The 24,921-nt window shown below is 38.9% G+C and overlaps 2 protein-coding genes and 1 pseudogene across 2 annotated transcripts in view; 2 read left to right on the forward strand and 1 right to left on the reverse strand.

Annotated features, from left to right (window-relative positions):
* Positions 1–3,568: 3,568 nt before the first annotated feature.
* Positions 3,569–12,152, forward strand: LOC111328639 (mitochondrial uncoupling protein 4-like). Its single transcript, XM_088748345.1, has 10 exons — positions 3,569–3,726; positions 5,469–5,594; positions 6,734–6,796; positions 7,190–7,274; positions 7,454–7,579; positions 7,956–8,068; positions 8,710–8,794; positions 9,981–10,095; positions 11,671–11,730; positions 11,896–12,152. Exons 1-10 carry the CDS (start codon positions 3,654–3,656, stop codon positions 11,965–11,967), a joined length of 918 nt encoding a protein of 305 aa, XP_088604471.1. The 5' UTR covers positions 3,569–3,653; the 3' UTR covers positions 11,968–12,152.
* LOC148740163 (uncharacterized) lies at positions 10,403–11,221 on the forward strand (annotated as a pseudogene).
* A 1,212-nt stretch (positions 12,153–13,364) lies between the features above and the next one.
* Positions 13,365–24,921, reverse strand: part of LOC111328641 (transducin beta-like protein 3) — a 17,594-nt gene continuing 6,037 nt past the window's right edge. The window contains exons 13-29 of the mRNA XM_088748341.1: positions 24,404–24,604; positions 23,332–23,435; positions 21,833–21,911; positions 21,633–21,686; positions 20,936–21,007; positions 20,240–20,469; positions 19,859–19,937; positions 19,644–19,721; positions 19,469–19,527; positions 19,046–19,149; positions 18,853–18,924; positions 18,436–18,501; positions 16,751–16,843; positions 16,465–16,499; positions 15,926–15,996; positions 14,479–14,926; positions 13,365–13,858 (exon numbers count right to left, since the gene is read on the reverse strand). Of these exons, the coding sequence (XP_088604467.1) occupies positions 13,733–13,858; positions 14,479–14,926; positions 15,926–15,996; positions 16,465–16,499; positions 16,751–16,843; positions 18,436–18,501; positions 18,853–18,924; positions 19,046–19,149; positions 19,469–19,527; positions 19,644–19,721; positions 19,859–19,937; positions 20,240–20,469; positions 20,936–21,007; positions 21,633–21,686; positions 21,833–21,911; positions 23,332–23,435; positions 24,404–24,604 (1,971 nt within the window). The 3' untranslated portion in view covers positions 13,365–13,732. The remainder of the gene's footprint in view (positions 13,859–14,478; positions 14,927–15,925; positions 15,997–16,464; positions 16,500–16,750; positions 16,844–18,435; positions 18,502–18,852; positions 18,925–19,045; positions 19,150–19,468; positions 19,528–19,643; positions 19,722–19,858; positions 19,938–20,239; positions 20,470–20,935; positions 21,008–21,632; positions 21,687–21,832; positions 21,912–23,331; positions 23,436–24,403; positions 24,605–24,921) is intronic.

Here is a 24,921-nt window from a genome sequence, read left to right on the forward strand (position 1 = left end):
CATATCAACTGGCCGGAAGTTTCAGCAGACATTTACGATTTTTCAAGACGCATGCGACTAACTGAATATTTTTTCAACGAGAACTGTGACAACTCCAACACTAACGAAAATGACACCCCTTTCCAAAACAAAAGCACTTGGAACCCCCCACATGATCGAGAACGAGCCCTTGACACCTTTCTTAATGCTGTTAAACTTGACATAACCACCTGTAAACCTAAAACTATCCGGGACAATCTCAATCCTACAGAACGACAAGCCATACGCTCACTTAAGGAACGTAAAGACATATTTATAAAACCCGCCGACAAAGGTTCTGGTATTGTTGTTATGGACACAACCTGGTACATTGATGAATGCAACAGACAACTTTCTGACACTATATTTTATAAACGCTTGACAAACGACATCACTGCTGATATACAAAAACGTGTTACCTTTTATGTTAACAGGATGCATAACGACCAAATCATCAACGAAACAACAAAACAATACCTCTAACAGACTGACGTAAGACCAGGACGATTTTACATCTTACCCAAAATACACAAACCCGGTAATCCAGGACGCCCTATTGTCTCATCCAATAGCCACCTCACTAAACGGATATCCCAGTTTGTTGACCACTACCTCCAACCACTCGTTCACAAACTACCATCTTATATCAAAGACACCAATGACTTCCTCAACAAACTGTTCTAGATTGGTAATTTGCCCCCTAATTCTTTACTAGTTACACTTTATGTCTCATCCCTCTACACCAATATCCCACATAACGAAGGTATTAATGCCTGTGACCATTTTCTGTGTACCTCCTTAAATACCCCTACTCCTACCGTCACACTTTGTGACCTCATTCGTATGGTTCTTACCATGAACAATTTTACTTTTAATGATCCTCATTACCTCCAAGTTCACGGCACAGCCATTGGTACCAAAATGGCCCCTTCTTTCGCTAACCTTTTTCTGGGTCTTTTCAAAGCTAACGCTTCGAAAAATGCCCCATGTAAACCCCACACTTGGTTTAGATACATCGACGATATCTTTATGGTCTGGACCGTAGGTTTAGATAACCTAAAAATTTTCGTCGATTATCTTAACAATATCCACCCCACCATCAAATTCACCAGTTCACACTCCTCCACTAATGTGGCTTTCCTTGACGTAAGTGTCTCTTTAACGACCGACGGTAATATCTCCACGTATTGACCTCTACACCAAACCCACAGACAAACACATGTATCTATTGTACTCTTCTTGTCATCCATTACATACCAAAAAAGCCATTCCGTTCAGTCTAGCACTCCGCCTACGACGTATCTGTTCAACAGACAAAGCTTTTGAGACTCGCGCCGCTCAACTTACCTCATACCTTCTCAAACGAGGTTACAGCCATAAATTCGTCACCAAAAAAATACAACGCGCCACTGACATCTCCCGCACACTCAACCTTACAAACTAAAGACGCAAAAAAACCTAACCGTATTCCATTTATAACTACTTTTAATCCGTCGCTCCCTCACATCTCCAACATCATCAAAAAACACTGGCATCTACTGCAGTCTTCTAACCGCTGCTAAAAAGCTTTTCCTCAGCTGCCAGTTGTCGCCTTCAGACGCTCCCCCAACCTTCGCGACACATTAGTAACAGCCAAACTCCCCTCTAATTCTACCACTTCCCATCCTCAACTCCTCCCCGGCTCTTTCCGTTGTGGTAGAAACTGCGTTACTTGCCCCTACATCTCTGACGGTCTTACTAACTATACCTTTTTTTCTACCGGCGAAACTCGTCCCATTAAATCTCACTTGACCTGTGACACTAAAAACCTTATCTACTTAATTCAGTGTAACCGCTGTAACTTAAAATACATAGGAGAAACTAAACGACGTTTAAAAGACCGTTTTAATGAACACCGCCGTACCATTGATAAACCTAACTCTAAATCTAAACCTACTACAGCGGCAGAACACTTCATTTCCTCTCCTAACCACTCTGCTCACGACATGGAGCTAATCGCCATCGAAAAAGTGTTTTCCAAGAGAGACTCGATACGCAAGGCCAGGGAAGCCTTTTTAATATAATTTCAAGAGGCAACACTATTTATCCAGATGGCCTTAACGCTCGCGAAGAAATGTAGTAGTTTCTAGTTATTTATCCAATTTACCTTACTTCATTTCTATTTTTGCTCACTATTTCTATTTTTATTGTTATCTCATTGTCAATCAAATTAGTTTTACATATTTCCGCTGTTACATCATAGAGCTATCTACGAAGCATCACCCCAATTCTCTGTTAATTCCCACTGCACCTGAAGAAGGCTGGTTTGGCCAGCTGAAATATAGTGCTCCGTCTTAAAATTTACTTATCTACGTTGTATCGGTCTTGCTTCTATAATAATAAAAATTTTCGTAAAATAAGATAAAATGAGAGAATATTAATTTAATGTAAAATAAAGTCGTTATGGAAGTGTTAAGTTATGCCTGTACTGTCTTGTGACCAAAATGTTTTTCGCATTCAAAAATGTGTAAAACGCCGGCGAAAAGGAGCTACGTGCAAGATCAGGGTAGAGATATGTAGGAATGCGGGGGATTTGCAAATAAGAGATGTTTCGAGCTGAATGGAGGACATTCTGATTAGACAACTGGTACAGCATCGTCGGAGAATCCTACATCCACATCGAACATGTTAAACGAATGTGTGAGAAGAAAATATCGCTTCATAATGGACAAAATATATTAAAAGATGTTAGATTTAGCTGCTGTTATGCAACTTACGTTAATACTTTTCTAATATTCTCATGTTTATGGTTACGTGGGTTGCCAGTCAGGCTCAATTTATCATGAATCTAGTCCCGTTAAAAACCAAGGGATCCTATATTTTTTCTTAGCTGTTATATCACCTTTTACTGACAAAGTAATTGACTGATAAGTATTTTTTTTTCTTGAAATAACAATGCCTTGTCCACGCACAGGTACGTCACGTAAAAAAAAAAGAAAATCAACTAAAAGAATTTTGTCTCAGATTTCCGTGCCGCTGCTAACATGCAAAGAAATGCATGTATGGCGAGGAGGAGAATTGATATCGAGATCTTGGCAGAGAAGGATTAGAAAAAGACAGCATAAGGAAATTGTACAGCGAAAATTTAACCCTCGGCACAAGGCAATCGGTTTCATAGGAAATTTATTTTTGCCAAGTTAAAACTAGAGTACCACTATCCGATCACGTGCATGTGAAAAACCAGGTAACGATTGTTTTGTCACGGGGTAAAGGCAGTGAAGACACGCCCTAGGCAGTCTGTTGTCGAAAATCCTCCATGTGTGCATCTATGCACGAAGCGTTAGTCTAATGACCTTCTATTCCCAGGGGAGGTTTTTAGCTTAGCGGGGCCTTGTTTACGAGTTGATTCCCGCTGAAAACGCTTGACACACGACCAGCAATAGTTCGTAAAGGAGCAGAGAGTCGTCCAGATTTTATTTTCATTATTCATCTTTTTTTAAACAATGATTTAATTATTTTCTCGGCAGAACTAAGATCGTTTAGTTCCACTCCCTTCTTACGCCCCCTCTGACGCCCCCACATCCATAGGGTCAGCGGTCATTTATCTTTAAGAGCACGCTTCTGGTCAATGTTTGTTTTGAGTTGTGTTTGTAGTCATGGCTGAAGAAATACAGATCTTCGCGTACAAGTATTGCTTGTCCTCTATGGCTGCGACTGTGGCAGAAACAGGTAACATCGTAATTATTATTTTTCAGGCTAAACTGAAGGGAAAAAGGTAGTTTTTTTGGCGTAAAGTTCTTGTCAGATGGTACGATTTGAGTACTAGACGGTCGTGAAGTGACTCACGTGAAATGTAATCGATAGCGAAACCAATTGGATATTTTATAGAGTGACAGTGATATGGGTAAACTTTTATCACTCTTGGACTTTGCATTACATTATTTCATGGCTATATTTATGAGAAGGTTGATAGCATAAGAGATGGCATATATAAAGATGGAAGCATATATTTTAATGCTTTCAACGTGTATCGTAACATTTGCATTTCAGTCCCCTTTTTTTATACAATTCACACTTTTCCGGCTTTGGGGTATTTTTACAGTATCTCATTTCTTTTCGATCAGTAAGGATAAAAGATAGACTAAAACTATTTATGGAGAACATTTTTTTGACGCGAAACCTCCTCGTAGACCAGCTGAATTGTACAACCTGTCAATAAAATCGGACTTTGAACGTCTCGGTCAAAGTTGAGAACATAGTATCATGACTTAGCTTTTTAAATTTTCCTCTTCCGATCTGAACGACGTATTTTATCTTTTGATACAGATTCCTTTAAAATAAAGGCTAACTTTGGTTGAACAATGGTTTACGGTGTAAATGATTAACAAAGGAAAATCGAATTAGCCCGACATGGATTACAAAATAGATCGCCAAAATAATATATGATCAAAGCTAAATTTAGCGCTGAAATTCAAAGCTTTACTTTATCTATCATTAAGTAAAAAGCTATTGAAAAATTTTAGCCATATGGCATAGATTCCCAAGCTTGTCAAAGTGAAGGATTGAAAGAATTAAACAAGTTAGATTATCTCACCTTGGGACCCTTTCACTATTGAAATTATGACAATGAAAACTTTTGATGACGTTGGTTACTTTTGATCTAGAAAAAAGAAAAAAATGTTTGAAAATAGCCAGCTGAACTCAGCAGCATGGCAGATATATTTTGTACTGTTAGTGGTACTCTTTAATTAAAAATACCACATACCACCATCAGAGGTTATTTGTCAGAAATTTTCATTGAAATAATTAGACATTTTTGACACTCTTGATCCTGAAAGCTGTAAGAGTGATCAGAATCAAATTTCTCCTCAGGATATCTGCACATTATCAACAGTTGAGTTTGCAGGAATAAGAGAAAGATCCTCTCAAGGACACTTATCTCCAAAGAAAAATTTCTTTGACTTCTATAATTCATTGTTAAGGTTGTTTGTGTTTAAAAAAAAAAAATCTATGTTGACCTCTCAGATGAATTTATATGTTGACTGTGGTGATAAAAAAAGGGTTTAAAAAAATTTTGAAATTGCTTGGGAGACCTTCCAAAATGATAATTTTAGTAAATAAGAAATCTCAGACTTTGGATCTAGAGAGAGTAGCTAGATAGCAGGTGTTAATATGTACTTAGCCAGTGGTTCTGTTCCTGCCTCCAGATGTTACAACAACACTTTTTGTTTATATTTAACTCTTTCACCCCCAGAGGCGATTAACAAGTAACTTCTCCCTATAATATCCATACATTGTTCAGCAAACTGGCGATGAGAATACTCAAAGGTAGCAGGTAGAAGTTGCTACCTTGTTCTACCACCAAATTCTCGTGACTTATTTACCAGGAAACCTGTAGCAGCTATAGAGGGGAGAATTGAAAATAAGATCTCGGAAGTTAAAGGTTTAACTTATTATTTTTTTAATTCAAGTGACCTTTCCACTGGACATAACAAAAACCAGACTTCAAATCCAAGGAGAGAGAGCATCAACCATTCCCTCCACCACAGCTGCTAATGTGCCTTACCGGGGTATGGTGAGGACAGCAGTGGGCATAGGTGAGGAATTTGGACCTGCTTAAGAGTGGAACCTTAATTTGAAGGACACTGTGATGGAACTAGATAAAGTATCCACTAGCTAATAATCTCAAACAGTCGATATCCTTTTCTTTGATATTGACTTTAGTTATGCCAGTTTTGTGAGTCTAGGCCAGATTGTTCAAAGCTGGGTTAAGATAACTCAGGATTAGCATGAAATCTGATTTCATATCTGAAAGCTTTAAAAGAAAATTCAGTACAGTTCTTTTAGACCACAATTTTATGATTGGATGCCCTAAAAAGAATAGAGGAAAATTAACCAAAAAGGGCTTTGGTCAAAAGAATAAAGATTAAACCCCAATTAGAATTTAACCCTGGGGTACTAGCACTAATTAATCTTCAAACAACTTGGGCCTAGGAGACCAATGTATTAGCTGGATAAAAGTTATTATTACGTGACTCGGGAATTCAGAGGGCCAATAAGTAAAATCAACCAATCAAAATGCCCTTATTGCCAGTCAATATTCTCTCAGTATTGGACCGGGCACTGTCCCGAATGGTCCTGAATGATACCGCACTTGTGTCCCTTTGAACTTCAGTTGTGTAATAAATCTCTTATTAACCAAGCTTGCTTGGGACCGTACTGGAAGAATATTGGCCCTCTGTCTTTTTTGTACAGACCAAGCACAACTCGGTCCGTACTGTCAAGACCTCGGGCCAGTATTCTCCCAGTATGGCCCCTCGTGCTTGGTTAATAAGATATATTCACTAATTGATACTGATTTCGTTTGTGAACTGACTCACAGTGCTGCTGGGCATGGGGTGTACAAATTACATTTTCTATGACCTCTTTTTCTTCATTGCATAGATTGAGTTCTCAATGCAGTGCCTTTTATTTGTATCCATGGCATCTGTCTTATCAGGCATTGTTTTTTATGACTTTTGAATAAATCTTTGTTGCACAGTTACTCCTTTCCTGCTTAAACATTTTGTTACAGAGTTGTGCCTACAGAGATGTTGAGAGATGTTGTTAGGATTTGTTCCCAAATTTTCTTTTCCTAGCATTTTATGATATTTTTGTCTGAAATATGTGTTAGGTGCCATCATAGTTAATGTTTTTGCCTGTTTCTTTTTGTGTTTCTAATTAACATGCACTCTAGTTGAAGAAGAAGGATTAAGAAATCTGTGGAATGGTGTCACCCCAGCCATTTTAAGACATATTGGTAAGTTGTATCACTGGAATACCCACATCCCTGCATTGTCCTCCTGGGGGAGGGGGTTGGGAAGATTTTCTGCACTCACCGTGAGGGAAGTTTAGGAGGTAGGAGTGTCTTTTAAGTATTTTGGAAGTTTTTAGGAGGCTTAAAAAAAAGTGAAAGTGTTTTGAAATAGAGTTCAAAAAGCATAAGTGATAAACAGCTCCCCGCCCATCATTTTCCTTGGCAAACTTCCACATTAAGTAGTTTTTTATGCTTTGCTATCATTTTTGCTATAGTGCAATGAATTTATCTGTTATTACCGGTACAATGCCGGATTATTTTTTAGATTAAGGTTGTGAACCTTTTTATTTTCAAGATTGCAAACTTATAATTTTGTTCTTTTTAAACATTTGACAGTTTACACTGGGTCAAGAATGACAGCGTATGAATTCTTGAGAAATAAAGTGTTGAAAAGAAATCCAGATGGAAGATTTCCATTATGGCTAGTATCTAAGTCATCCTATTTTTACTTCTTCATCTTCTTAATTCAAGTTAAAAAAAAAAGACCAACAGTAACGTAAATATGTTATTTGAGAGCTGAAATTCAAGATGATATTAAAAAATATTATTAGATAAAACACTGAATATTGTTTGATCTGAAATCATTTTCACCATACCCAGGAAATCAGTGATTGCCGGGATGAGCGCGGGTGCATTTGGACAGTTTATAGCCAGCCCAACTGATCTTGTTAAAGTTCAAATGCAGATGGAAGGAAAACGAGTTATTTTGGAGGGACGTCAACCAAGGTATGCTCCATTAAATGGTTATTTTTGTCGGCCTCTAACTTGTGCTTGCCAATCTTATTGCATCCGGCTAAACAGAGCAGACCACCCTGAGCGACATAACTGATAACAAAATTACAATCGAGATCGCAATATTTTGGCATTACTTCATTGCATTGCCAATAACCGAAAGACTATTAGTGATAACGTTAACCTCAAGTGTCCAGCGGAAACGGCAGCGACTGCATTTAACATTTACCGCTCCTCTAACTAATAACAGTACATCTCAAGGAAACGGTCTGGCTATGGTGATATCTTGACGATTACGGATCTCACGATAACGCTGGTAAGAGCCCAATTTTCCAATGACAAATCTCTTATCTAAATTTTATTTACTCAGGGTACGAAACACCTTACATGCTTTTTCAAACATTGTTCATAAACATGGAGTTCGAGGACTCTGGAAAGGTTGGGCTCCCAATGTTCAGAGGGCAGCCTTGGTCAACATGGGAGGTGTGTGATTTTAATTATATTATTCATATCCTTTTGATTCGATAAAGAACGTTTGAAGCTCTTTTTTCCATTGTCTTAATTTTGGTACTTAATTCAGGCCCCAATCACCCTACTACATTTTTCATTTGAAAACACAGTTTCAGTTTGATGCGTTTTTGTCTAGATCGTCCACACTAAAACAGGTGAAACCCAGATGGAAGGGGCAGCACATGTCTGTGACCCAATTTTTCTCGGAAGTCCACATAAGAAACGACGCTGATAAATAACGATGCGTTTCAAAATCACTGCGTTTTCTTGTGTGTTTCGTGCGGTTGTGTGCGTTTTCGTGCGTTTCGTGAGTTTTCGTGTTCGCTTTACTTATGCTTCACTTCGCTCTGTGATTGGTCCTTAAAACTCGCGCCTCTCTCTCAACCAATCAGATGCAAAAATACAACCAATCAAGGCTTGTCACCCTCGTTTTCCCGCGCGACAGTCAATTGAGAAGTGCTAAATAGTTACGTAAAAAAGATGGCAAATTTTGATTCGTTGTTTTTTTTTTTTTTCTTTTTTTTTTCAGTAGTGTGGCTATGTTACAGTCACCTTGTGGGTTCCATTTTATTAATTGATGATTAATAAACTTATTTATTTATTTTACCCGACAGATCTTACTACTTATGACACAGTGAAGCATCTCTTACTTCGTCACACGAGTTTGGAGGACAACTGGGTCACTCACACTTTTTCAAGGTAAACAGAAATTATGCCACCATTCAACTGATTAGTGTTTTTATTCTCATCACCTGTTTTGGTGGATAAAGGAGTGATATTTTGAGGAGAATTTACATGTAGATCAGTTGTTAGAGTCAAGAGTTGAACTAGCATCAGTGCGCACGTGAAGATTGAAAAACCTCGGAAATATTCAAAGCAAACAAGAAAGGATAAAGGTAGAGAACATATCCCTATGATCCACTCTGTCCTCTTTTACTGGAAATTGACGTTTTATTTTCAAATTTAATCAAAGTTTTACTCTTTAACTTCCATGAGTGACCAAGAAAGAATTTCTCCTTACAATATCAATACATGCAGTAAATGGTTTGAACCCGGGGGTAACATGTGAAGGTGTAGTCTGATCGTCCGGGTGAGTGTAGTCCTGAGAAGGACTGTTGTCGGTGGCAGTGACTGACGTTTCGACAACCTGTGCGGAAGTCATCATCAGAGTCAAGTGAATGATTGTTGTCAGTAGAATGTTCTTATTCCAGTTCGTGTGAAATGATCGGTTGGTTTTGCCGTGATGTTATTGGCTGTAAGACTCAAGTGAGTATCGGTCTGTCGGTAAAGCTAGGTTGTTCTTTTTCGGTCGTTTGTGATGTTTATGTCGTGAATGAGTCGTTTGTATGGGGCGGGTAGTTGTTGACATCTGTTTAGGGGAGTCAGTGACCGAAACAGACCAATCACGACCGACTTATGTCACTTGAGTCTTACAGCCAATAACATCACGGCAAAACCAACCGATCATTTCACACGAACTGGAATAAGAACATTCTACTGACAACAATCATTCACTTGACTCTGATGATGACTTCCGCACAGGTTGTCGAAACGTCAGTCACTGCCACCGACAACAGTCCTTCTCAGGACTACACTCACCCGGACGATCAGACTACACCTTCACAAATATCAATACAATATAAAGTAAACAGGTGATGAGAATAAAGAAAAATATCAATTAAGGGATTAGTTGATCCAGTACCAAATTCTCTGAACTTACTTCATAAGAATTGTGTGGCAGACAGTAACGAGAATTAACGATCAGATCTTGGGAGTGAAAGGGTTCAGTTACCCTTATATTAGTTTCGAAAGACTACCCCACAGAAATTTAATTATTTTAAATGGTGAATATCTTTTTTTCATTTCTATTGTAAATTTTTTCTAGTGGCTGCTCAGGACTGATTGCTGCAACAATCAGCACTCCAGCAGATGTCGTTAAAACAAGAATTATGAACAATCCTAACGTGTACAGAGGATCAATAGACTGTTTCCTGAGCGCGGTATGTATGCATGTCGAGTGTAATGCAGCTATGCGAAGGATACACGAGGGATGTGTGAGGGAGAGGAAACACGAAAGGTGGAACACGCGCGCGTAAGAGAAGACACGCGAGGGATGGGGTTATATATGTATGCAAACGATACTAAAATTTATGTTATAGGGAATTCTGCTGACGATATTGTCATAATTTTACTAGAAGTCTTAGACCAGGTGAATTCCTGGAGTCTTAAGAACAGACTGGTTGTCCACGAAGGTAACTCCGAAGCGATGATTTTGAGCACTAAGCCCTTCATAGGTCCTATGAAACCTCTGAAGTGGGGTGAGGGCATCAATCGGTATGTATCGTCCTCTTTGTGCCTCGGAGTTGCAATCGATGACAAATTATCTTAGTCTCAGCATATCAAATTAACTCGTTCTGCATTTCACATGAAAGTTAAATAAAATGCTGAGACGTATAAGTTTTCCACCCAAATCTACTTTAGAAACTATTTAATTTAAGACATTAATCCCAAGTATCTTATATGGAATTGTGATATGGGGGTCCGGCACTAAGCTCAAAGAACTAGAAATGATACATAAGTTACCAAAACGTTTGAAGGATGATGATATATTGGCACGAGTTGGGTGGATGCCTCTTGAGTATTTCTACAAGTTTCGTATCCTGACTATTACTCACAAGGCATTTTATGGCCTGGGCTTTAAATGAAGTAAATTCCGTGATCGTTGCGTGCTCTAATAGTTATAGTCTTAGAGAATCGCTAAATATTTTAATTGACAGACCTAATACTGAACCTGGCCGTAGTCCTTTTGCACACAGGGCAGTAATTGCCTGGAATTCCTTACCAGATAATTTAAGACACTTTTCCAATCCAATTGCTTTTAAAAATAGGCTTACAAAGGCAAAAACTGATGTTGTAAATATAAATTTTGGAAAGGGGTGGGGTGCCTCTGTTGTTTATAATAAGAATTCAAATTTCTACAATTACTGATATATATTATGACACATTTATATTTATATTTATTCTGTTTCTTATTTAACACTTTACTCTAGGTTTATTTATCTTATTGAACGAAGATAATATAGTAGGTCCACATCAGCTGTAAAGTTGCCAATTTTTTTTTTTTTTTTAACCTACTTATCAAATAAAGATATGCATATATGCACTCGGGGGATTAGATTTGCAGGGAACGTAATTCATTAGGGACAGAATACGTCTGAGATATGACACACTAGCGATATAACACGCGAGGAATGGGATACATTACCGATAAAACACGCGAGGGGTGGGACACTCGAAGGAATGAAAATGCTAGGTATGATACATAGGAGCAGTTAAAACACATGGGGGAAACGTGAGGGCTGGGAAGCTGAGGTAATGTGACACGTGAGAGGTGGAATATTCGAAGGAATGAATATGCTAGGAACTATTCATATGGAAAGTGAACACAAAGGAACATTTGGCAATGCTCGGTGTGGGGACTAAGAATTGCTTTTCCAGGATGGGAAAGAAGTAATGGCGTTATTAAAATCTATGTTTGTTTCTAGACTAGAGTTAATTTTTTTTTCTTATCGTAGGTTCGCGAGGAAGGCTTCTTTTCATTGTACAAAGGATGGCTACCAACATGGAGCAGAATGGTAAGTCCTCTATATAGCTATTAACAGTCCACCTTGAAAGGATTCGACCTTGAGAGGTTTTTTTTTTTTTAATCATTTTCATTCTCTTCGTCTTCATTTTAGCCCGTCAAAGGCTAATACGGTTCATCTCAGATTATATTCTTCCTATTCACCTTCTTCCTCCAGGCTCCATGGTCATTAACATTCTGGCTTGTGTACGAACGGATCAGAAATGTTGCTGGTGTTTCGGGATTTTGACCCATTTCTGAGCTGTTCTTCTGAAGTTCCTAGGAATCGGGTGAAATTCTCTCAACGTGGTTTCAAAATCGATATGGGGTCGACGCGACGGGAAAAAACGCAATTTTGGGCACACCTTTGAAGCGAAAGAAGACGTGAAAAGGGGGAGAACAATTTGTAAAGAGCTTACCAATGTCCGTTCACTTAGAGCCCCGAGATTCCAACCAAAGTTCTCCGGCTTTCGTAAACAATAATTCAGAGGAACCCGTGATAGAAATTTAAAAGAATTCTAATTTGCGAGAAATAAGCGAAACAAGGAGAAAAAGTTTGTCACGACCAATTACAAGAGTTTTAGACCAAAAGGGCAAGAACAATTTTTATTATTACTTTTTTCCCGATCAATGATTGCGGGGCAAGTTCATCCTTCAGCTCCAGAAGTGATTAACATGTAACTTCTCCCTATAATATCCATACATTATCCAGCAAACAGGTAATGAGAATATTTCAAGTTATCAGGTAGAAATTGTTGTCTTGATCTAACACCAAATTCTCGCAACTAATTTACAAGGAAATGTGTAACAGCTAGAGGAGAGAATTAACAAATGAATCAGATCTTGAGAGTTTAAGGTTAATTTAAGATACTGTGATCGTAATATTTTGCCTTGTGATGATCCAAAGGTTGCACGATAAAGTAAAACATTTCCACATCCAGCCAACCAGTCGCCATGTAGTTGCATCGTAGTATGACGGAAATTTAAAGACATTTATACGTGTATTTTTGGACAGGACTTAAATATTTATTTATTGACGTACAAGAAATTTGACCCCGCTTACAGGGAGATTAAATCAAAAGAATATCTCTAATTAATTAAGTTATTAACTTCGAAAGTAAATAAAAGAGAAGAAGGGGTCTTTATAGGAAATGGAGTTCTTACTTGATGTCTTCGTGCAATATCATCGTAATACACTCGATTATCATCGTAATACACTCGATTATCATCGTAATACACTCGATTATCATCGTAATACACTCGATTGCAAGAGAATGATTCATGAACCATGAGACCCAACGGCTTCATGGGCAATGTTCGCACAGTTACATGATCAGAGCTCCACGATTTTCCATTATCATCATCATAATCTTTGTTAGCCTGCTTACAGGCGGGCAGTTTGTGTTTTCGAGCGGGAGATTCAGCGCGGCGAATATTCGGTCACCATATTGGACGGGTGGAAGATCTAGGACGAATGACAAAGCGAGGGGGAACGAGGAGGGAGAGAAAAACACAAAATGCCGCCTGCAAGCAGGATGAATCTTTGTTTATGATAGTTTTCTCTATCAGGAAAGCGTGGATGGCGTACAACGTTTAGCTTATTGTGGCTACCATGTGCATGTGTACCCCATAAAGCCATTCAGTGTCATCGATCATGGTTTAAACGTTTTGGCAATGGAGTGTATACTGAATGTTTATCTAGAAGGACTTCTCATACGAATTATTTTCGCCACTTTGCCATAAGCATGCAACCTAGCATGATCAATTCAAGTATTCACAAGACGGTAAAGCCTTTCCAGCAGAGCGCCTAAGCAACATTTTCAAGGCAAGCAACACGCTCTTCCGCGTTTCTTGCACACCTGAGCGGATTTACTTGCATTAAAGTGTTTTCGCCCATGTTTCCACTGGAATAACAGGATAAGGTAGCAAAATCAGGAATGAATCTTACCCCCTTCGCCGTTGCCATAGATTTCCCACTTAGACTTAAGAGAGCAATTACTGCCATCAACTTGGACTTAAGTAGTTTTTGTTTTAAGTTTTAACTTGCGCTGTGATTTTAGACCAAGACCAGTTCTAGTTTTTCTTTTCATTGTCCTTTGCTGAGGTATTTTTAACTTGGTTTCCTTCGTCACTTTAAATCCCTAAAAACAGAAGAGAACAAAAAGATGAAAGATGAGAGGAGTATTACAAACGGTTAACAACGGATCATTCTTGTAAGGAAACATGTACATGTTACTAATGGAGGTGAGTCGTTCTTCACAACGGTGCACAGATTCTTCGCTCACGGATTCTTCTTCGTTTTCTTGCTTATTCTTTGCACAATATCTCACTGAGACGACTTACAACTAAAGATAAACCCTAAAAAAACTCTCTCTGAAAACTCGCTATTTTTGTTGCGTTCGGTTGTCTAATTTTGCTCGCAAGTGTCAAACTAAAAGGGGTGGGGGTCGGTCAAAACTCTTGTACAGAGGTACACGTATACGAACATAATTACGATATTCGTGAGTTTCTTGTCACACTCGTCTCCTGATTTCGTGTAAAAGCTGCTTTACGCGAAATAACACGTGAAATTCCACGGTCAGGTGCACTGGAAAAAAGAAACTTTTTCATCAAAGCTCCTTTGATATCCTAAAGCCAGACCTTTCGCTTCCATAGAACATGTATTCGTAGGATTGAACCAAAAATACTTAACGGTTTTACTGCCTAACTCTCTCACGATTTTAATTCGATTTCTCATTTATAAATAGCTATCGCAACTTACCTCAGATGCCCTCTTTGTTTTCTTTTTCTTTCCCGAAATATCTAGCATGGCATCTAATTTTCCATTCGGACTTTTTCTCTTTTTCGAACTGCTCGTGTCATCAGAGCTTCCATACTGCACCGTATTTTGGTCCGACATCCCATCCACATGACCGTTCTGCGTTGCGTCCTGCTCACTACCACCTTCGCTTTCAATTTCCGAATCATCGCGATCACTCGTTTCATTCATCCCTTCATTCCCACCATTTTCATGATCATCCGTTCCATATACCGCGCCTTTCCCGTCCTCGTACTGCACTGTTTCCTGATGTAAATCCTGATGTAAATCCTGCAAATCCTCCTGTAAACCGCTCACCACAGGTTCTCGCACGTTGTCATCTAGAACTTCGAGCCTGCTATCCATAGCGGTATCACTTGTAGACGCAGCTTCAGACGTGGCACCTACAGTTCTAAGAAAATTAGAGCCGTCACTCAGAGTACAAATTAGTTTTAACCTAAATTTCTCGAGTCCTCTCTATTTCAAAAAATCAAAGTGACACTGAAGTGATCTCGTGAGTAACACTGGGAAGAAGTATGGTGATCGTACTACTGAAAAGCCAAAGATAATATGATTCCAATTATGACTCAAATAGAACTGAGCTGTCATCCCCAATTTATCCGCCATATTTAGTGATCAGTTCGCCATCTTCAGTAAGATGCACGCTCTTTCCAGGCTCCTAAGGCCGTGTTAACGCCACGAAATTTGTAGCCTGCAGAGCAGACGTAATTTTGGCGCGCGAGTCCTCTGTATTTTCTTAGAAAAAATTATGGACGTCACCTTTGATTTTAATGGAAGCAGAGGCCTGAGGAGAGAAAGAAATTTGTACCAAGGGGGAAAGCGACACTAAAAAAATAAGGAGGGGGTTAGGGTGGGGGAGTGAATCTTTCCCGTTCCCGACCCTCCCCCTACCATCGACTAATTCCAAATTAGACAAGATCGGTTGAATAAACGTCGCGCTTCTTTTAACTCTCCCTAATATGACACCTACACTGCAGGCTACGAAATTTGCTTAACGAATACCCAAATTACTCTTTCCCGTGCTTTGGCCAGTTTCATGAAGTTCACATGAAGGCCGCGATAATTTCACAACCACTTCAAATCTTTACAATTGCATGGGAGGAGGGCGCACTTCAGATCACATAACGAAAAAAGGTATTTAGGCGCTCAAAATGGTTACGGTCAAATCTAGGTACAGCGTTCCTTCAATATAAAAGGATTTATAACTTGAAATATAACAAATCAGAAATTGATAGTTTCGTTTTTTCCTTTTCTTAGACGGGTAGAAAAGAAAATTGAGAGTTGAAGAGGTTGAACCAAAGTAAAACGGGAAGAGAAAAATTATAAATGCATGGTAATCCAAATTGCATTTTTTGTTAAAAGTCATGCGAAAACTGCAACATTTCCTTACTTTGGTGTGGTCAACATGAGGGGACCAGAGAGCTTCATCGACTGCCAAGTGTATTCAATAAACTCCATTTGCTGTCAAATAAACAGGTACAAATATTAGAAGGCTTTACGACCACGTTTACAGCAAAAGGGAACAGCAAACGTTCCCTCTGAATTCTCTTGCAATTTCCTATTCACAAGAAATGAAAACCGTTTCACTTTACAACAGAAACAGTTAAAAATTCACATCGGAACGGTTTAATTCTTAAATTAATTTGTTGACCATTTCGTCTGAAGCGAAGAACAAGAAAAATGGACGGTGTCTATGAAGAATCAAACCCAGGACCTTTCAATTTCCGGCCCTGATACTCTAACAGTGAGCTATGGTGAACTCGATGGTAAGCTAGGCCGTAACGACGCTCAATTTTGTGTTAGGTCGTTCGTTAGAGTTAACGTGTTCTAATCAGAGTAACATGAAACAATAACGAGAGCACCTACACGTCTGAGGTGTCAGAGAAGTCTTCCGAAAGGAAGAGAGACTATCAGTTGAATATGAAATACCTGGAGGAGTCGATCCATCCGCTGAAAGTGTTTTTCTGCAACAGATTCAATTTCAAACATAAATTCATTGTTATATCGACGATAACTCTAACAAACAGAAAATCAGAATGAAGCGGGGAGGGCAGGGGGGGCCTGGGGCTGTGGTGGAGGTAAGCAGTGGGAGGGGAGGGTGAACGGGTGATATTTCCCTCTATGACTGAGATTCTTATTAGTTCTTCAGAAGCTGTCACGATGATTAAACTTAAAAGTTAAATAAAAAATTAAAACAGACATCGCATTGACTGACCACTATAGGAGAGAAGGGCTTCCATTGTGTCTTTGATGTTTTTCTTTTTCATCAGATCGTAAGGAGAGTTGGTTCTCAAGATAATAGAAAGCACTGAAGAAGAAAAAGACAGAAAGTGTTTTAGAAAGTACTGCTACGTAGCCTTCATTTGAATGAATGCACACTAGGGTTTTATTGACAAGACTGATAAATTCTTTATTCTTATCTGTTTTTAACTGTGTAATGTAATAACAAAAATTATTATTATAATAATAATAATTATAATAGTAATCTTTAGACAGGGTGCGTTCTCACAAAAAGTGGTTTTCAGAACGGCCATGTACAAAATAAATTAATAAAGGAAAAATAAATACAAATTATAGACATTAAGAAAATATATAAGATAAAGGGATAGAATTGCTACATTACAATACTTAAGATTATGTAAAAACAACAACAAACATATGAAACATATGTGTGAACTGCGGTTATGAGACGTATATGAGAACGATCCTTCGCAGTAAAGCACTATTTGAGCAATAGTGGAAATCAGACCTTTAAAAATAAATTTCAGGCCTGTACGGGATTCGAACCACTGACCTCTGCGATACTAGTGCAGCGCTCTACCAATTGAGCTAACAAGCCAACTGGGAGCAGGCCATCAAATTAATTCGATATAATCCCGTAGATGATAAATCAAACAACAACAAACATATGAAACATATGTGTGAACTGCGGTTATGAGACGTATATGAGAACGATCCTTCGCAGTAAAGCACTATTTGAGCAATAGTGGAAATCAGACCTGAAAAAAATTTCAGGCCTGTACGGGATTCGAACCACTGACCTCTGCGATACTAGTGCAGCGCTCTACCAATTGAGCTAACAAGCCAACTGGGAGCAGGCCATCAAATTAATTCGATATAAACCCGTAGATGATAAATCAAACAAAATAGTGCTTTACTGCGAAGGATCGTTCTCATATACGTCTCATAACCGCAGTTCACACATATGTTTCATATGTTTGTTGTTATTTGATTTATCATCTACGGGTTTATATCGAATTAATTTGATGGCCTGCTCCCAGTTGGCTTGTTAGCTCAATTGGTAGAGCGCTGCACTAGTATCGCAGAGGTCAGTGGTTCGAATCCCGTACAGGCCTGAAATTTTTTTCAGGTCTGATTTCCACTATTGCTCAAATAGTGCTTTACTGCGAAGGATCGTTCTCATATACGTCTCATAACCGCAGTTCACACATATGTTTCATATGTTTGTTGTTGTTTGATTTATCATCTACGGGTTTATATCGAATTAATTTGATGGCCTGCTCCCAGTTGGCTTGTTAGCTCAATTGGTAGAGCGCTGCACTAGTATCGCAGAGGTCAGTGGTTCGAATCCCGTACAGGCCTGAAATTTTTTTTCAGGTCTGATTTCCACTATTGCTCAAATAGTGCTTTACTGGGAAGGATCGTTCTCATATACATTATGTAAAAAGGCGAAAAATTGGTAATTTACGAAATGCTACGATAAAGACTGCAATTTCATTTTAAACAATAAAATTGATTTAGTTTCCTGAATATCTGGATTAAGATTGTTAAAATCATTAGATGCCTGATATGTTAGTTTTTGTTTTCCCCAGTTTTTTTTGGGAGCTGGTAATGATGCCGTAAGGAGGAGCTAGAAGTGAGGAGATAGTTTAACTTTACCAGCTTGGGCGACATGGCAATTCTTCGAGTTAGTGTTCCATTCCACAAGAAATCTCAATATGGCATCTGAAATAAAATCAATTAATCAACAAATTAAGGTCATCGATGTGAAACCTAATGGGCAGTTGGTCTGGTTAGTAGCAGACACAGTTTTTATTTTAAAAATCATGTTTCAACAGTTTTTCTGTCATCTTCAGTTCTAATTTACACCAAATACAAAGTTGAATTTGTAGTGTACACAGAATGCTAATTGGATATAACTGGGGGCACTTTTGGTCAGCATAGCTTGATAGACTCCAACCTTCGCAAACATACAGCTTTAGCCTGTTCCAGGCGACGAATGCCTATTGCAAGCGACTGAAAGCCTGTTCCAGGCGACTGCACACCTGGCCTGCTACAGTCCAAGATACCTCTTACCAAGTTGATCTTCCCTAAGAGACTTGATCGCTATTGTCAATTCTTCTGTTCCATTTTCAGTCAGAAGGATATCTGCATGGTGGATGAAAAGACACATAAAAAGCTTTTAATTTATGGATCAGTTCTTCTGTATAAGAAGTAAATCAGGATAAACTAACAGTTCATGGGGTGAGATACATGTGAAGTGCTGTACCTTTAATGATGTGCATGACTCTAAAAGGCTGGTCTAATGTGATGGCCAGACTTATTGCTTGGAGATAATTCTTATCAGCTATTAAGTTTGACAGCTCTTGTTGTCTGTAATAGAAAAAAAAAGAATAAATAACATTTCAACGAGATTCTAAACACTGAACAGTCGAAATCAGATATGAATTCACGGTTAACTAGTTGATAAAATATTTTTTGAGATAAATTAAAGAAAGAAGAAAACAATACGATCATGGAATTGTCAGTGTCACTTCTGTCGGAAATTATTTTTATAATGAAAAGCATTCTTACGGCCCGCGGAATAGATAACAAAAAAAATTGCCTTCCATACAAGTGGTCAAGAGTATTTTTATGAGCCAGTAGTTAAAACTGTGCCGCTAGTGTTTAACAATTATCTAACTTAACTCACTTTAAAATATTCTCTTCGGTGGCGGCTTGAGCTTGCTCTTGCTCGATCTCTGTGACATCCTAACCAAAAACCATTTTAAAACATTAGAGCTCAATTAAAGGAACATTCCGTGGTATTCTCGCTATATTGAAGGAAAGAACTTCTTCATAAAGATCACACGCCATAAAACACACACCTTCCAAATATTAATCACTGAGTCCGCACCTCCCGAAATAAGTTGATCCTGGTTTTTGTTCACAGCTATACTCCACACCTGGGGACAAAACAATGTTTTTTTGTTTTTTTACTCTTTGTTTGTTTCTTTATTTGTTTTTTCCTCAGTTCAATAGCTGGGATAAGTCATATTCGAGAAGCGCTTAAACGACACCTACTAAAACGAAAGGGACCTACCTTGTCCACATGTTGATCAAATGTCTTGACACATTCATTGGTTTTTATGGTCCACAGTTTGAGAAGACCCTCAGAGCCACTGAAAGGTAAACAAATCGTGAAGAGAAAGGAAGAAGACGGTCTTGTAAATCTGTCGGAGACTGGACCCGAACTTATGTTGAGTTTGATTGACACTGCATGTGAGTGCAGTGATGCATGTCGCCTTGAGTGTGCGTGTTTTTTGTTTTGTTTTTGTTTTTGTTTTTTTTTCTTTTAAGATGTGAGAGAATAAAACGAAACGGTTGTGTTTATCGAAAAAACCTGAGATTGTGACTTCCGGATAATAAACTTCTACTGCCACGAAGGCATTACCGAAAAGGCAGGGATTTAAATAAAATTCACCTTGAAACGATCTGCATTCCTCTTGTCAAGAAACAGATCTTCAAAACGGAGCTGGTGTGTCCCTCAAGCGTCTTTACACATGTAAAGTCAGACAGGGCCCAGATCTTTATGGTTGAGTCTGCGGATGAAGTCGCCAAACACTGGTCCACAGGAGAGAATCTTACGCACCAAATTCCTTTCTTGTGGCCGCGTACCGTTCCCAGAAGTGAACCATTGGATATCATCCAAATCTACAAAGCAAGCACAAAAGTTAAGGTTAAAACCCATCACGTCACCCAACAGAATGTTACGTTACGCTACAATACGATACATTATATCGTGATATGTTACCAGCAATTCATATGACGTTAGGTTATGTTTCGTTGCGTTACGTTATTTTACGTTACGCTATATCACGTTGTATTACGTTACGTTATGTCACAATGTATCGAATTACGTTACCTTATGTCCTCTAACGCATGGCACAGCTGTACGTCAAGATTCGTTTCGACACAACATAACATGTACGTGTGCCACGTGCATGCACCTCCGCCATGCAAAGCCACGCACGTCGCGTTACGTAATCGTAACGTTACGTAACTTTGGTTTGCGTTACGTTTCGTTTCCTATTGTTTCTGTTTCGTTTTCTTCATAGTCAATAAGTTCAATGGATTGTTAGTTAAGCCAACGTTTCTAAAATCCTAGTTGATCGTGTACCTTTGCTGTTTTATCTTGTGAGCCAGTCGCCAACAGCTTATCATTGGGTGATATTGCGACAGAGTTAATACCCTACAGTAGAAGGTAAACAAAACTTAGTTCACAAAACACAGCAATACATTCAAGAGTTTTTAACGACAAGAGTTTTTAACGTCATCTACACATCGAGGTTAATCCTCGACAAGAACAACAAGAAGTCAAATAAGTAAAACAATTATCCTAAACTTGTTTAAGTTATTGATGCCTTTATCAGACCAGTGGACAAATATTAAGAGAGAAAACCTCTTATTTTTTTTTGACAACTTCGCTCAACAATGGCAATTCCTTTTTGCTCCAATTACGCCATCTCTCAGTTCACGAAGTACGCTTATACCGTAGGCAGTAAGCAACTACGCACCCACCCCTCTCCTAACCCAACAATCGTCGAGTGGTAACAAGTTAGGGTTACTGTTGGGTCAGGGGACGGGTGGGTACGAAGTTGCTCATTGATCTGCATGCTTCCTATATCGTCGATCTCAGCGATACGCGGTTGCTTCCCAACGAGTTTTCTCGGGCTAGCTTTTCAAGCATCCAAAAAATCAGCACTGCCCGAGGCCCGAGGTTCAAGTCCTTGTCGAAGACCCGTTACTTTCCGTCCCCTCCGTCATGCAAAATGTTTACCATACTCTCCTGGTTTATTTAAATAAAGTGTACACACCTTATCATGAGCTTTCTCAGTTAGCTTTACTGACAACTTGATCGGTGAATCCAGCTGAAAACAATAAGGTAAAGATAAAATTGGTAATGTTTAGAAATCATGTGAACACGAAACGTTCGTGTGAGGGCAAGGTAGAGAAGACAGGGAATGAAGAATAAATAACAGAATTTTTTTCAAAGCAGAAAAGATGTATTACACACATTATCTATTTTTGGAGGTATTTTCCATATCTTGACGGTGTGATCCTGACTCCCACTGGCTACAAAAGTGTTGTCAAGCCTGGCAAAAGAAGTTTTGAAAATATTTAGCAAACCATGAAGAGCTATTGGCAGGGAATGGCTGATCTACAATGATCAACTGGCTCTGTGAATTTCCTGTTTAATCAACTTCCCTCGGCCGACAGGCGAACGGACGAATTGACCAACGGAACGACGGACCGATTTACCGACGGAACGACGAACATACATACATACATGCATGCATGCATTTATGCATCCATCCATCCATGCATCAATCCATGCATGCATCCACGCATCCGTCTGTCAGTCCGTCCATCCGTCCATACATATATACATACGTACGTACGTACGTACATTCATACATACATACATACGTACGCACGTACATACATACATACATACATACACACATACGTACGTACATACATTCATACATACATACATACGTACGTACGTACATACATTCATACATACATACATACGTACGCACGTACATACATACATACATACACACATACGTACGTACATACATTCATACATACATACATACATACGTACGTACGTACATACATACATACACACATACGTACGTACATACATACATACATACATACATACATACATACATAAATACATACTTTACTTGGTATAGTACGTTAAATTAAAGGCAGCCAGAGGCTGATGTGGACCTACTGTCTAAGGAATTCAGTTAAACTATCTAAGTGTACTATTATTAAATTGGATCTAAATTACATGCTCGAAATATTTAAAATCTTGATTCTTACAGCCAGAGGCTGTGGGCTTATTGCCTACTGACTAAACTACGGACTATTCAGCTGAAACTATCTAGGTGTACTAGACAGGACGACGGAACGACGGACCAACTAACTGACTGGCTAACAAGCTTCCTGGCTGTTGCTGAATGTGCTTCAGATATGATGAACATATGAGGTTCATATATTTTGAACTGCGGTGATAGATACGTATGATGCACGATCCTCGCAGTAGAGAGCGCTATTTATGCAATAGCGAAAATCAGACCTGAAAAAAATCAGGCCTGTACGGGATTCGAACCACTGACCTCTGCGATATTAGTGCAGCACTCTACCAATTGAGCTAACAAGCCAACTGGGTTGTTAGCTCAATTGTCAAGTTGCGAGGATCGTGCATCATACGTATCTATGACCGCAGTTCAAAATATATGAACTTCATATATTCATCATATCTGATTTATCATCACGGGTTTATTACGAATCAACTTAACGGCCTGCTCCCATTTAGCTTGTTAGCTCAATTGGTAGAGCGCTGCACTAGTGTCGCAGAGGTCAGTGGTTCGAATCCCGTACAGGCCTGATTTGTTTCAGGTCTGATTTGTTTCAGGTCTGATTTTCGCTATTGCATAAATAGCGCTCTCTACTGCGAGGATCGTGTATCATACGTGATTGTGCTTCGTAAGTTACCTGGACCATGCGACAGTGTGGACAGCATGCGTGTGCCCCAACCCAGTGCCTACACAACGGAATTCACATTCTTCGTTCATCTGCCAGACACGCAGTGTATTGTCCTAGAGAAAATTAGCAATCACAAGTAATACATTACAATAAAAAAATCACTGACATCATAGAAAGTACTTCGATTGAGTGTCGTAAAACCAAAAGCATGGTACCCCCAACAGCCGTGTACACTACCTGATGTGCGGCAAAACATTATGCTATACCACCACACTAATTATACTCGTAATAATTAACAATTATTCGCCGAAGGCGAGGTGAATATCGTCGAACAATTCCCGAGACGAAGTCGAGGGGATTATTCGACAATGTTCACCGAACCTGAGGCGAATAATTGTTTTAGTATAATTTCAGAGCTGAACAACAGAGAAATTTCTAAAATCATAACATTTTTGTAACATTTATTAACATTTTATTTTAACATTTTATATAGACCGCGTGGAGCGGTTTATATAGCGTCATATAAGGAACCGCTCGACCAATCAGACTGCTGGAAACTCTTCGCTCAGCTCTGAAATTATACTAACTGAAATTATATGTCAGAAAAACCCAAATTACAAAGGAAATGCAGACCAAAGTCTTAATATCCGCTGCACAGCGTCAAATGCTTGCGCTACTGAGGAAACTCCTCGTACCCTTCACCAAACAAATTTATGGTTCTGGTTTAAATTCAAAAGTTCTTTTTCATACCTGAAACATTCCGTGGCTAAAACTTTGTAGAACTAAAAAAAACTATGCTTATAGTTCAGAAATACGACGAAATAGTACAACCTTTACTTGAGTGGACGAAACTTTGATGCGAGTTTTCAGGTTCACAATTTTTCGATAGCTCTCGAGTTGAAAAAGCGCGTTAGGTGACTTACAATAATTACACTAGGGTAGGACAAAGCTAAATGGTTGCGGCGGGCCCTATCACTAATTTAGGTGTTTATCTACATTTACTAAGTGATTGAAAATTCATTAGCTTTCATTTTCTGCCCCTGTTCCTCTTCCCCTTAAATTGCTACTAACAGTAGCTCACCTTCGACCCAGTGACCAGCATATCACCTGCACTATTTATCTCAAGAGCTAAGACAATATCTGTGTGTCCCTCCAATAGCTGGCAGTTCATGGAAGCCAACTCATATATCCGCAACTGACTGCTGTTAGTGGCCACAGAAAGATAGCTCTCTTTGTCACCGACAAAACTCAAGTCCAGAATCTCATCATTGTATCCAACAAACTACAAAACAACACATGTATCAAATCAAACTCACGCAGTGCGAGTTCGATTTGAAATCACAAGTATGATTTCTGACCAAAATTGCACTCCACTCAGTTCAATAGGCCATTTTACAGTTGTGTACTTAGTTGCCAAGCCTTTGATTCAGAGTGAGGCTAAAGATGACCTTGTTGTGATAGAGACCTGTATCTAGTTAGCATGATAACAAAGCAATTTACATTTGAAAGGCAGCAAGGTTTGTATCATAACAAGGTCATCTCTAGCCTCACTCCCATTCAAAGGCTTGGCAACCAAGCACACAACTGTAAAATGGACTA

Source organism: Stylophora pistillata, chromosome 2 (genome assembly GCF_964205215.1).
Source record: "Stylophora pistillata chromosome 2, jaStyPist1.2, whole genome shotgun sequence".
NCBI classification, from domain to species: Eukaryota; Metazoa; Cnidaria; class Anthozoa; order Scleractinia; family Pocilloporidae; genus Stylophora; species Stylophora pistillata.